This window comes from Natrix helvetica, assembly GCF_964273705.1.
Source record: "Natrix helvetica genome assembly, chromosome: 4".
In the NCBI taxonomy this organism is placed as follows: domain Eukaryota; kingdom Metazoa; phylum Chordata; class Lepidosauria; order Squamata; family Natricidae; genus Natrix; species Natrix helvetica.
This window is the reverse complement of record NC_138550.1, coordinates 146,376,416-146,391,522: the sequence shown is the minus strand read 5'-3', so window position 1 is coordinate 146,391,522 and position 15,107 is coordinate 146,376,416. Positions and strand designations below refer to the sequence as shown.

General features: G+C 40.8%; 1 protein-coding gene across 1 annotated transcript; it reads right to left on the bottom strand.

Moving 5' to 3' along the window:
* Positions 1-10,411: 10,411 nt before the first annotated feature.
* On the bottom strand, positions 10,412-13,961 carry ODF1 (outer dense fiber of sperm tails 1; the record flags this gene model as incomplete). Its single annotated transcript, XM_081953227.1, has 2 exons — positions 10,412-10,814; positions 13,666-13,961. The coding sequence occupies 2 exons, from the start codon at positions 13,959-13,961 to the stop codon at positions 10,412-10,414; spliced, it is 699 nt and encodes a 232-aa protein (XP_081809353.1).
* Between the last annotated feature and the right edge of the window lie 1,146 nt (positions 13,962-15,107).

Here is a 15,107-nt window from a genome sequence, read left to right as displayed (position 1 = left end):
GAGAGAGAGAGAGAGAAACAATCCACTGACCAGAAGTCTCTGGATAGATCTCTCCCACCATCACTTCCTGGAACCATTTCTTCAGAAAGGAGTACCATAAATGAAATGCAAATGTCTTTGGGGTATAAGCTCTTGAATGGGACCATTGTGCTGCTTTTGAATCAGAAATCTCATATTTTAAATATTCCAAATACTTGAACTTTGGAAATCTGAGAGTCAGATATCAAATGCACCATTAGCAGGTTTGTAGGGTTATTTTTAAAATGTTCAGACATGTTGACACATGACAAATATAAATATCTTACAAGAGCAGTCTTGCATTTGGTGTGCCATGAGGCTTATAAGTAACGGAATTGGCAAGCATCGGAGTTGACCCAGTCAGTTACAAATTCTTCTGAAACTTTATATTTTCCAAAATCAATCCCTGGCTTTCTATGTCAAAATATTCAGCTTATGAGCGATATCTGTCCTTTTCATCCTGCAATATATGATTTTAAAATGTTTTCAGTTCTTCACAACTTATAGTTTAATTAAAGCAGACATGATAGTTTCCATATATTCCACCAAATTCCAGGGATTCACAATTTGTTCCAACCTATGATTGGGGTGTAAACCCATATAATTATGGTATGTTCAATAAATCAAATCTGTGCAATTCTATCTTGTGCCAGTCATAGTTTGTAAGCAAAGCTTAGTGAAATATTATTATATCAAACAACCCCTCCCAAATTGTGGTTTATACAATCCAGTAAAACTGAGAGGAAATTGTATTTATTATCTAGGTGATTTTTTTAATGGTTTTGCAGATTAATGAGGACTAGTATATTGCCCAGTTCATTATCACTTTCTGGCTAGATTCCCATTTGCTTAAAATACAATAGAGAAAATTACTGTGACATTAAGTAGAAAAACATAGCATGCCACACCTACATTCATTTTAATAGTTATTCAAGTCTAAACTATACAAACTATTTTAATAAAAATGCCAATAATCACCATGCTAGTATTATTGTCTCAGTAATGGCATTACAATGCATTATAAATGGAAAAATGAAGCTTGAGTCTAGCTAAAGATTATCCTTAAATGTTTATAAACAATTTATAAACATTACCAACAATTCTGACATAGAAAGTTTTGCTAGTATAGGAAAATTTGGAGTTTAACAAGAAATCAAGAGAACAATTGACTGCAAATTCATTAAGCAAATAGGTTTGATTTATGTTTGCTTCAATTTTTGACTGTTAACATTTTCATTTTTATAATTATTTATCCTGTCTAATTCCAGATAACAATCTTACTGCGTTTAGCAATCTCAAACAATTAGTTTTCCAACTTCTAGTTTTGATTCAAGTTACAATTTTTTTCCAATCTTACCATTTGTTTTTGATACATTTACTCTGTAAGTTAAAAAGATGCGGGGGAAATATGCATTTTTCTCTCTATTATCTCTCAGGTTTGTTTTCATTATAATGCTAGACAAATATCAAAGAATAAAAACATTGCTTAATGGTCCAGAGAATGAGGAAGTTGTGGTGCATAAAAGGTAGGAAAGAATAAGGATTTCCTCATATTTAAATTTGCTGAAAGATGAATTTAATACTTGTAGTTTTTGTCTCCTCTATTATGATGTTATTGTTTCATTAAATTATTACACATCAATAATAATACTCAAAACAATGTAATGAATTGCAACTGGAAACATTTTCAATATGAAATTTAGTTCATCTTTAAATGCTTATGAGTTCTCATTATGGGGCAGTGAGTCAAAAGAAAGGAATTTTTAACTTGATACTTACCTATCCGTGTGTCATGCATCTTGAAAGGACTTTGCAGCAATTAGGAAACAAGCATGCAAAACAACTGGCCAAAGAAGAAATGTGTCAGGTCTGCCTCCGTTCAAAACCCAAAGGAAAAAAAACCCAACTCCATTGAGATAGAGATGGAGTACTTTTACTGAGATTGAAATGATAGCAGTGAAAGCAAGGCAAGATCTGATTCAAAACATGTGAAAGTTACAGATTGAAAGTTTCCCCAAACCCCTCCCCACCCACAGTCCCTTGCTGAGTGTCCAATCAACATCCAGTATGATGTTGTGTGAAGCTCATCTTCAGATATTTTGCCCATCTGGAGTCCTAGGACGGTTGGCCTTGTCAGGGTGTAAACAACTCCACTCAGCAGCACAATAATTCTTGAGAGCAGACCTCCCTTCCAGTTCACATGGGACTTCACCTCACCAGCTCACGTCCCCAACCCAACCCAATGCTATACTCCCTCTCCCCGTTACTGTGGTAGCCGATAGCAAGCATGCATCAAAGTAGAATTCCATGCTGGAGATCCGGCTGACAAAATGATTCATGAGAGTGATTGCAGAAAAGGTTGCATCTGGGAAACCTTGACAGCTAAAAGTTTGGTGTTGGAATTCCTTCTGTAAATAAGGCAGCACATCTGATATAGTTTTTCATGAGCAACTGCTGCTCAGTGCAGGTATTCCGTGAAAAAAGTAACTGACAACCAGTAGTGTTTACAACTGTTGCAGAATTCCCAAAGTCATATGATGTATTTATGCTGGTTGCAGGTCAATATGTCCTTCCCACCTGGCTTCCAAAAAGCAAAGTCGATGGAGTTCACTTAAAGAATGTCTGATTCACTTAACAACTGCAGTGATTCATTTAAGAAGCATAGAGGGCGGAAAGGCCATTAAATTAGGCATGACTCACTTAACAATTGCTATGCTTAATAATGAAATTTTGGTCCCATTTGTGATTAGCAATAGCACATAGACTTATATACCACTTCATAGTGCTTCACAGCCCTTTCTAAGCAGTTTACAGAGTCGGCATATTGCCTCTAACAATCTGGATCCTCATTTTACCAACCTCGGAAGGATGGAAGGCTGAGTCATTCTCGAGCCGGCTAGGATCAAACTCCTGGAGTGAACAGTGAGTTAGCCTGCATTCTAACCATTGCGCCACCACACAGTAAGTTAAAGGCTACTTGTAGTTACAAGCAAACAGAATGTAGAGTAATATCCAGCAAATCCATAGAGGGAGAAAAGCTGTATTTCTGGTGATTTGCAGTACAATATTGCTGTTAATAAGGCTGATGGAAGACCATGTCTGGAGCTCAACATTCTATTCATCAGGCTGGGTAAATATGAAATATTGGGCAGCAGCTGAGAGCTGCTAAAGTATCTTGGATCAAAAACAAGTTTTTTTTTAATAAAAAGGATCTAATTACTAGTTTCCTGAAGGTGGAAAGGAAATCTATCTGCAAAACAGGTGTTAATCTGAGAGATCACTTGCAAGATTGAAATCTATAGAGTCATAAACCAGTCTGGGGGAGAAGCTAAGATGAAAGCAGTAGTACAAAGCAATCCATGAACCTTTACTAGTTTCCTAGATTACAAGCATCAGAATTTATATAGACAGATGTTAATAGCCAATGAAGTGATGACCCAATGTGTGCTATTGCTGAACCTGACATTAAAGTTCAAATCAAACTCAAACAATTCTTGTCTATGAATAACTACCCAAAGTCCTCAAAGGGCATCAGAGTATTGATTGGAATCATGGGACACTGTGTCATCTACCAGCCACTCTATCGTGTTCTTTTTTATTCCATGCATCAACCAGGTCATTGACAGAGTGTTCAGCCTTTTCTCAAATATCCTCTAGATCTTGTTGGAACAAAATAGAATCCGCCAGCCTCTGAGTACACCAACCTATGCCAGCCCTACAGAACTACTTCCGCAAAAGGCAATCCAGAACTACCACCTCAAAAACAAGTTTAAATAAGATGGCAGCAAAATGGTTGAATTTCGGATGGGTCACTGTCCACAGTTGCATCTTGACTCGTACCCAGGGGTGGGTTTCAAAATTTTTTACTACCAGTTTGGTGGGCGTGGCTAGATGGGGGGGGCATGTGACTGAGTGGGCGTGGCCAACTTGACATCACTCACGCACACTCTGTCACATGATCCCCTCACCAAGCCATGTCCACCGAAAAGGTAACGAAAGGTTTTGACAGGGGAGAGGGCCCCTGCCTCGCTGCAGCTAAGGGAGTGCCTGCAAACTACCCAGTAAGAAAAAAAAGTTTTTCTCCTCCCTGGCCCCCAGGAACACTCCGCAGGCTTCAGCAGGGCTGGGGGAAAGGGAAAAACACCCCTGTTTTTGCGAAAAATGGCCCATCTCTGGGACTGGCATGTGCACACCAATAAAAAAGGGGAAAATACATTTTTTTCAATGAAGATTGTTCTGCGCATGTGCAGAACAGAAAATAAAGATGCTGACACCCAGGATAGAACTGGTATGGTCACGTGTCTGGCTGAGTTACTATCTATTCAACCGAACCGATTCGAACCAATAGGAACCCACCTCTGTTCTTACCCCAATTCCTGTCTCTACCTCACTAACTCCCACCTGAGATTCTTTCCCAAAATATTTCATGCCATCTTCCTTAGACTCCACTTTGTTATTTTTGCCCTAGTCTGAGACGAATCAACACTCACTAAGCTGTTTGGAAATCCCCCTTTCATTTTTAAATTATGTCTTTACTCCGGCAAACTGGAGAAGCCTGTTGCAATATCTTCTGTTTTGTTTCGATGATGTTGTTTTGGCTACGAAAGGTTCCATACTTAAGGAAAATCTCTATTGCCATTAAGTGCATAATTTATTTATTTTTTGCAGCTCTATCTTGCTCTTTCACCAAGAGTTCAAGGGGGTGTGTGTCTAATATTGGCATTTCCCCCCGCCCCCCATTTTTTTCTGTCCTCATTTTGCCCAGAGAAAAAGTTCATTAAGGCAACCAGATAGTTCGGCTGGAATGGGAGAACATCTACACATCTGCAACTACACATACATGCAAACCTTTGCATATAATTTTGGGGTTTGTTTGTGCAGGCCGTCTCAAGAAATCCATGAATCAATTTCAACAAGTTCCTGCTGTTTTCTTGGGAGGATTTTTCAGAAGTGATTTGCCTTCCTAACACTAAGAGAATGATCAAAGCCCAAGATCACCCAGCTGACTTCTTGCCTAAAGAAGGACCAGAACTGATGCTTTCCTTTTTTTCTCATTTAATGCTTTAACCAGTACATCAAACTGACTCATGTATAGGAAGGTAAAATGATGATACTGTGCTATGTGAAGCAGAAATTGCACAAGAGTTTCTTACTAGGTTTCTCTTCCAGGAATATCTTTGGCCCACCCTAAGGAAAATCAATATCCATGCCCGAAAATTAGCCTAAAACAGGAATGAGTAAAGAACACTTCAGGTCATGCTTATTTTGGCCTGGGAAAATTTCACTTGTCTGAAAATATAAATAGAGTGATGTTTAATCCATATACAAATACATGCCACCTAGTGGTAATGCTTATCAAATTTCCCTCAATGTCTTTTATTTTCGTGAAAACTGGAAGATCAGCTGAAGTTTGATTAGGTCAGGGGTGTTAAAAACTGGCAGCCTGCGTGCAAGATGCGTCAAGCGCTGGCCACACCCACCCCAGCTCCGCAAAAGAAAAAAAAACCGTCTCGACATGTCATGTGACATCATATGATACGACCGAGCTGGACACCCGTGGATTAGGGTATCTATAGATCACAATTTTCCGTGCAGAAACATTTGCTGGTTGTAAACAGGGCATCTGTGAACTTTGAGAAAGATACTAAAGCTGATTTAGGAATGAATTACCAGCTGTGCACATAGAAATAGTGTATCCATCTCTCACAATTTAGGGACGCACAATGTAGTTTATTTTTCAGAGGGGAAAAAATTGAACACAGGGTTAGATAATCAGTGATGGTATGCTCTTGCTTCTAGAGGAACCAATATTTAATACATATAAAGTGCTTGCTTATAAATATGGCACAAATAAGTTTTTCTATGAAAGTAATTACCACCACAGGCATATAATATGTACAAATAGGAGAGAGTGGCAGAAACTGTGGGTGGAATTAAATGAGAGATCAGCCTAGAATCCCTACATAGACACAAGCAAACTAAGTGAAACCTCTCTTGAATTCTGTTGACTCTTATGTTACTTCAAGAGGTGTTAACCGTTAGTTGAGAAGATTCTCATGCAGAGGCATGAGCAACAATAAATCAGTTTAATTGGATCTTCATGTGTGGACTTCACATCTATCAGTGCAGATATTCTTACAGAAGATGTGCGTCTACATTTGCAAATAATAAAAACACAACCATACTCACAAATTAAGTCCAGGCAAATATCCATTAGCATCATCCAGATGTTATTATTATGATAGGACAATTAAAATAATTAGATGTCTACTGTGGGCTGAGCGTCTTGACCTATACCCCAATAATAACTATTGAAGAGTTAAATCATTTTAGCCCCCATCGGGTCTCCACAGGTCCTTCCCCTACTAAATTTCATTATATTTATACAGCTCCAAGTAGAATGCGTTTAATATAGCAGAAGGGGAATGTTTTCACAATATAATTCTTTGCCCCATTTTATCTCTTGAGACAGTTGTAGACATTCTGCTATTCATCTGGGTGCATCTATTTAGTCAATATGTAATCCCTGCCACGTGGGATGACAAAATGGCATCCAATGCTGTGTTCCAAAAACTTTATCCATTAATAAACAGGAAAAATGTGAAGATGGTGTAAGTACAATAGGGATTGTGGGCACATTATATCAACATAAAGAGCAGCAAAAAGGAAATGTCTGATCTGAGAAGAAGGAGCCAAGTCAACGTCCCATCAATACATATTGAGCGTAAACAGATCTAAACTTTACTGGAAACTTCAGGAAATCCTTGACCAGTGCTGCGATTTTTTATCATGTAGTATGGCTGAATTGGAAGAAATTATCAAGCCCAACTTCCTGCATGATTCATTAAATCATCCACAAGAGATGACTAATAGAAAGTGACCTTTGGTATTCTAAAATAAAAGCATTCGTATCAGGAGTAGACTAGGCTCTTTGGCATGAGGGTCACACTTTGTCGCTGAAAGCCCAGACAAAAAATAATTTTGGTTTTGTTTCCTTTACATTTAATTACAATTAAATATAGTTAATGACTGCTAGATTATTGTCTAGCATTTAATTATTTTCTCCTACTTTCATACAAAATCATTCTCCATTTTTGATTAATGAACATTGGGCAAAGTGTTGAGGGACTAATAGTGAGCAAAGAAATATAACTAAATTTAGTTTACACCAACACAATTTACTATTCCCCTTTTATTTATCTTTGCAAATTAATCATGCTTTAACTTCCACCTACTGCTTCATACAGCCTTTTGTTCTTTAAACAGCTCTCAATTTTTTGAATAGCTAACAAAACCAATCACAACTTTCTCTTCACCATTCACTCTTCTTTCACAAATTTCCTTTTGCAGTTTGATCCTCATGCCTTTTCTCAATATTAGACATACATTCTTTCACACAGCTTTATTCACTACCAATTCATTCAGCAACCATTCCTTTCCCCATTCTCTCCCAATCAGCTGGTACTCGAGAGGCAGAGAATAGATGGGGATGGGGCCAGTCAGAAGTGGTATTTACCAGTTCTCTGAACTACTGTTTCCACGACTGGTTCTCCAGAACTGGTCAGAACCCGCTGAACCTCTGGCACGCTCCTATTCTCACATTCTTCTTTTTAACATTCATCCCTTGAACAGACCATATACCACCCACCACTACCTTTTGATCAGCATTTGCACATGCTTGAATTTGCCCAATCAAGTTCCCATTTCCATCTATTTGATCTGTGTTTGTTACCATTTATGTATTATTATTTGCAGTTGAGCTTGTCAAACACAATTGTATTAATTTCTGTTGTAAACAATAGTAACAATTTGGCAAAGGGTCTCTTAAGGCTTTGGTTTAGCTCTGAGTCTTTAGGATGTACATTTCTGATCTCCATGATAAGAGGTGATAAGATTGGAGAAATCAAAAGGGGGGGGGGTATGCTGTATAGGGGAGAAAAATACACCCCTAAAAAGATATGATGGAATTATCAGAAAATCTATACTGTGGACAAGTTGTAGAAATTGGGAAGGTGTTGTTTTTTTTAAACTAAATTTATCTTGTATAAAATTGCAGCACAAGGCTGCTTTATTCTTGATATTTAGCAAACTGTGATATACTGTATGTGGATAGCCTATAAATTAAATATTATCTGACAATAAGATAAATTATTTACATAGAAAGGCTCATTGTATAAGCAGCGATTCTAGTCTAGATAGCCCGACCCTAATTTATGGGGATTGAGGGAGGTTTTGTTTTATTATTTTAGCACCAAATTGAAACATGCTTCAAGTGAGGTTTTTTTTTTTAAAAAAACATAAAATGTTACAAAATACTTGATGAAGTTGTGTGTCAGCTGCCGGCAGAGCGTACAACCATAGAGCGTATGCCCAGAGCGGCCACTGCTGGAAGACTTGGTTTGGAAGCTGCAGAAAAAGCCACGCGGCGGCGGCAGCAGCAGTGGAGGTGGCCTGGCTCTGCGGAGAGAGCTGGGCCAGGGCATCGTGAGGCTGGCAGGCACGTGAGCGAGAGTGGAGCAGCCGCTCGTGTAACCCCCCTCTCCAGTTGTACAGAGCGCCATTCAGTGGCATTTCGAAGGCGCCAAGCTGTGGGAGCCAGGCGCGGCGAACAGGTGCTCACACGGCTTGGCGATACCCTTAGGTCAGTGAATGGCGCTGTGCCCGGCTGGAAAGTGGGTTTGCTGGGTGGCTGCTCGTGAGTGTAGTTGCTTCATGGCTGCTGTGTTGTGCTGCTGCGACAGCGCAACACAGCCATTCACCCATGAGGCTGTGCCCAGCTCTTTGGGAGCCCACTCGGAAGAGAGCAGCCACTCGGCAAACCCCCTCTTCAGCTGGGCACAGAGCCGCTCATCAACTTAGCGGTACCCCAAAGGCCCCAAGCAATGCAATCACCTTTGCCTCCCCTCCGGTTCTCACGGCTTGGCACCTTGGGGATACCGCTAGGTTGGTGAGTGGCGCTCTGCCTGTCTGGTGGTGGTGGGTTGTCTAGCGGGCTTATTTGCGGGGGAGGGCTTATAGTTTTGCCCACCAGAAAAATGTGGCATGGCCTTATTATCAGGACATGTCGTAATTTCGGGGAAACACGGTATTTACCTGAAATCTTCCATTGATCTCAATGGGATTGACTTCTGCATTGATATATGTACAACTGTGTCACATGTGATACTGTACCAGAAGGCCAGATACCCTTGGAATGAGGCAAATGACTCTAGGAAGATTGAGACCAAATCCAATACAGAAGGGCAAAGTCAGCCCAAGAATTTTGTGACGTGAGGCAAAAGAAGTGATGCTGGGGAAAAGCCCATAGAGAAACGCATGAGGTAAATTTTACTTCCACCCTAGTGATAGATTATCCCTCCTACCACTTGTAAAACAGCAGGATACCTTGTGGATGGTGCAAGGCAAGTCAGGGGACATACATAGCTTCCTACCTGACCATCATGCCAATCACCAGTGTGCACTTTCTGAGGTGGCTGTTTTACTCTAGCTGGCCGTGGATGGGAGGTAGCCAGAAAAACAATTTTTTAAACCTTCTAATAAATGTCGGAAGGCATATCATCATGAAAGGTTGTAGGGATCTAATACTAGCTTGGATCACCTAGTATCCACACTTCATTAAAAGCTGCTTTGGCACAAGCTTCTTGTAGTTTCTTAAACTACAAGTTTAAGAAGTTAAGTTGCCTTCAGTCAGACTATTTGCCATTAAGTCCAGTACCTTCTGTTTTAACTAGCAGCAACTCTCCAGTGGCTTAGAGATACAGCCTTACCTGACCTCTGCTATTCAATCACTTTTTAAATGGAAGTGCCTGATTATTGAGTTACTTCCAGTGGTGGGATTCAAATTTTTTTACTACCGGTTCTGTGGGCATGGCTTGGTGGGCGTGGTGTGGCTTGGTGGGCATGGCAGGGGAAGGATACTGTAAAATCTCCATTCCCTCCTCACTCCAGGGGAAGGTTACTGCAAAATCCCCATTTCTCCTGATCAGCTGGGACTTGGGAGGCAGAGAGTAGATGGGGGTGGGGCCAGTCAGAGGTGGTAGTTACCGGTTCTCCGAACTACTCAAAATGTCCGCTACCGGTTCTCCAGAACTAGTCAGAATCTGTTGAATATCATCTCTGGTTACTTCCCTTTCTTAAGAAAAATAAAATATACTGTTTTCTATCCCTGTTTCAACTGCCAACTAAGCAGGAATTCTTCAAGGAACAAATAACATCCCCTCCCACACACACAAAAAAAACGTACAGTGAAACCAATTGATGTGCAACATTGTCATTGTTGGAAGAAGTTTACACATTTCCTAACACACGATCAAAGGGAGGTTTTCATGAGATCCAAGTGGTTTCCCATCCTTACACTGTACAGCTACCAGAGCTGGTTGCCCAGTGTTAATATTTAAAGACAACAAGGAGGCCCACAAGGAGGCCCGCAACAAGGAGGCCCACAAGGAGGCCCACAACAAGGAGGCCCACAAGGAGGCCCGCAACAAGGAGGCCCACAACAAGGAAGCCCACAACAAGGTGATTCTATCCTCACAAGACTGGTCGGTCCTATGGAGTATGTTACTTCATTATCACAAATTCCTGGTGGTAAACAGATCTCCTTGGTGACAGTTGAATAGTTGTATTCCTTCCCTCTACAAGTCTTAAATTCTTCTTCATGTTCAGCACAAACTTTAACCTTCCCATCTTGCACTTTCACTGTAATGTCTTCTGGATCAAAACCTTTAACATCCATTAAAGCTAAAAGCTTTGGACGACAACATGCTGCCATCATTTTACAAACCCTTCTTCGAATCCTGCAATTATAATAAAGAAGAGAATAAGAGTGCAACATACCAATTTAAACATTAGAATATCCCATGCAAATCTGATGTTATACGTAGTTCAATACGTAGCAGTAGAAGTTAATACATCTCAAATGTTGATGGAAACTAAGCTGTAGAGATTAAAAGAAATGTTTCAGGGTTGAACTCATCCATATTCCACTGATGTTAGCAATGACAAGGTCATTGCAATGTTAGATTAGTGAAATTCCTATCAGTGTTGGCATTACTGACATGATTATACACAAGACACATCCACACAAATTTTGTTACTGGGAAGCACCGGCTAGGAAATGCTGAAATATTGTCAAAGGATACTAAAAAAGAATTGGAATAACGTATGATGCAAATCATGTTTCAGAATACTCTCTTTTATGCTAGGCTGTTATTGGCACAATGCTGTGTGATGTGAACCTATCTACTGGAGTTTGTTAATGCTAAACAAACAGCATTATCAGGTAAAATGCAAACAAAAGAGAATATATATAGCTCAGTTTGGCCAGTGGAGTTCTTGGTATTCCTTAGATTTGTTGGTTGCTTGCAGATGCTGTCTTACCCAACTAGGTAACATTATAAATGTTAATGAGTCTGAGGTTGGCCCTGGTTATATACAGTAGCTTATACCACAAGTGTTGGTGGAGGTACATTTGCACACTATTTGAAAGAGTCAAAAACCTAGCAAGGAAACAAAAAAACCAGAACACATTCTCTCTAGCAGCCCACACACAGAGAAGCAGAGATTAAGCCCATACAAATAAGCAGAAAACAACACCCTAAATCAGTGATAGCGAACCATTTTGGCACCAAGTGCCAAAAAGGTCACACGGAAACATTGTCTGTGTGATGAGCATTGTGTGCTCATCAAGGCCACACTCCAAAAAAGCTGAACTTCTGGGTTCTAGCATCCATGCGTGCATGACAATCAGCTGACTGGTGTGCATGCGCAGACCGGTTTTTGGCACTGCTGTGCACACAAATGGATCATGCTCCGGAAAAGCAGAGCTTCCAGGTTCTGTCACGCATGTGCACCCAACAATCAGCTGGCCGCCACACATGCGCACACTGGTTTTCAGGACAGGTGATCTGCGCATGTGCATTAGAAATCTGGAAGACAAACAGGCAAGGCCACGCGTGCCGGGCAACATGGCTTCGTGTTCCACTTTGGATACGCGTGCCATAGGTTCACCATCATGGTCCTAAATCCAGGAACTACCAAGGAGAAAATCACTCCCCCACCAACTCAGGCGGCCTTGCCTTGTTTGTCTTCCGGGTTTCTGCTCCGATCAGCTGTCCTTCGCGTGCGTGGCAGTGCCGAAAACTGTTGTGCACATTCGCGCTGGCCAGCTGATTGTCATGCACGGATGTGTTCTAGAACCCAGAAGTTTGGCTTTTTCGGAGTGTGACTCCGACAAGCATGCGCGCACACCCCTGATTGATGTCTCCGCATGACATTTTCGACACGGTGCCGAAAAGGTTCGCCATCCCTGCACTAATCCATACTCACTAAAAGACTCTCTCTGTACCAGTTGGCTTAATGCAATATGTAAACCTGGACAGAATGGTGGCATCAGAATAGAATGATCTATATTTAAAACGTACCAGTAAATTCTGCCTTTTTCGCACTCTCAGAATGTAAATCTATTTTGAACCAAACAGCAAGGAAATCTTTATAATAGAATAAAATATAGCCCTAAATATAAGAAAGGAACTTTGGCTATGAAAAACTTAACTAGACTCAGACTGCCCAACCAAAATGTATTCAGGATGAGGCTGCCTTTTAAATAAATCAGATTTCAGCTGCTACAGGAGGCAGCCGCTGGCATACTTGTTGCAGACAAATGGTTGCATCGTATTACACCGTTTAACCAGGAGCCATATTTGCCACTGTTTTCCCAGGCTGATTCAACTTCCTGCAACCTGATGCTCTTCACAATGGTTGAAAAATCACTTTTGACTTCCGCATGGCCAAGTGAGGTGTAGAGACAGGTGAACCTTCTATATAAGAGTCTCCCTGTGAGACAAATGTAGCTTCTGATGTGTTGCTAATTTAAATGCATTTTGCAAACCAACTTGCTTTTGCTGATGTTTAATTGAAAGGGCTCGATCTTGTTGCTGCTTGATAGGGAGAAAAATAACATACCTTGCTCTAGACTTCATTATCGCTAGCTTTCCATTTGAGCATGTTATTACTTAAGCAACAACATATTACTCTTGAAAAAAAATGAGGGGTTTTCTGCAGAAGGCTAATTAGGAAGAAGACAGAGACCAAGCTGTAGATTTGTTTTTTTCATTAGGCATAATATTCCCAATCATATTTAACTTTTCTTTTTCTATCAGGATTTCACCAGCGTACCACAATACCTACCTGCCCTCTTCCCCCCCAAAAAAAGTTTTCATTGAAGTCAAGGTTAAGGCATGGATAGAATAAAGAAGCCTACTACAGATACCATTAATTTTAATAGTGAGAAAGAAACTTTGAAAATCCAATGACCGTGCTAGGATGAAGTAAACTGACCCTTTGGGGCTCAGTGTGATGTCATGATACATATAAAGAGAGGGCAGGGCTTGTGTTGTGATGCCATGATGCTGCTATGCCATTCTGACCCTCCTTGTTCCCAGCAGCAATCACTGCCACTTTCACTAAACTGGCAGGCTCTTTCTTGAGAACAGACTATACTTCATCCCAAATAAAAATAGGAGGCATGTAAGACCAATTACGGCCAGCCTCTATTTCAAAGACCAATGGAACAAAGTGCCATTCATTCTCATTTCATTCCCCACTGGTTCTTGATCTAGTAAATGAAGAGAGAGGAAACAAACTTACCTGGCCAGTTCTTGCTCAGCTTCTATTTTAGCTCTAATAGCTTTCCGCTCTAAGGTCGAAAGGCAGAGCGGCCGACAGGGACGGCAACATAGTATATCACAGAGGCAATGGGGGTACGGATGGAGAAGGCAGCAACAGTGGGGATGGAGATTTATATCACAGCAGCAGTGGGTCTGCACATCGCAAAATTTAGGGCAGCAACTCATGTCTAGAAGCCTTAGACGCCTTTTTATTTCTCTGTCAGTGCGCCTTAAATCCCGCCGCACAGTTTCCAGAGCGTGACACAGCGTTGCCATTTGAAAGCATTAAATCATATTCACTTACGAGTACAGCCTTTGGGAAAGGGCACCCGTCAGGAAAAAAAAATTGGTCTTGCAAGCCCTGGCCAGAAGATTGCATTAAGGAGCCAGCTCCTGATGCTTTAGTTGTACTTCAGCATGCTCTTTATGACATCATTACTGTGCAAATATGTCACAATCTCACCGTTGCCATGGAAACGGCAAAAGTATATCCCAGAGTACCAAATACAACCTTCAGTAACAGAAAGTGCCAATACTGAATGCTATTATTTAATAGCCTACCTTACACACATTTTTTTTATGCCGTGTTCCTCTTAACAAGGAGTGCATTTTGTGCTTGTGTTAATAGTTGGGATATGATAACTCAAAGATTTGTAAGTCACACAAGGCATCATTTAGCTTCAGGGAAAAATATTTTAAAAAGGAAGCTAGTGTATCCCGTAAACTGAAATGGGTTGACAATATATGTCATAAAGTTATAGTCTTGGGCTAAAAATAATGTTGCGTTATTGATAACCTTCAGTTCCAGTTGAGTCTTCATACCTTTTGATTGAAAAACACATAAGAAACAGAAATCTTTTTCAAAAGAAGAATCATTTATTTGAAAGCATTTTGGGTTTAATAAGGTTGCTGTTTAGGAGGACTCCCTGAGTGTTTTATACCACTAGTCGTTGCTGACTCTAGGGGGCAGTGTTCATCTCTTGTCAAGGCCATTAAGAAATGTCTGAAGATCTTTCTGTGATTGCTCTTTAACTCAGTGGTTTTTACAATGACTTTCTTGCTATTTTCAGATGGACCTCAGTTAGTGTGTTTTTTCCCTAAAATAAGACACGTCTCATTTTCTTTTGTGCTTCAGAATAAGCACTAAGGCTTATTTTCAGGGGATGTCTTATTTTTAAGAGTACATGGGCGGCATTTCTTCTGCTTGTTCGCAGCGGGGCAGGAAGTCACGTGGTAGACCAGTGCCATCACAGGGCAGGGGTGGTGGTGGAGCTGCCCCACGCGCCCCTCACTAGCTTACCTTCGTACCCCGGCTTCCAGGCCACCCACACCCTGACACCTGCCTCACCTTGCAGTGGCGGCACCAGTAAATTGCTTGGCCTCCTGCTCTGTTGTGGCCGCACAAGCAAGCAGAAGTGGTCC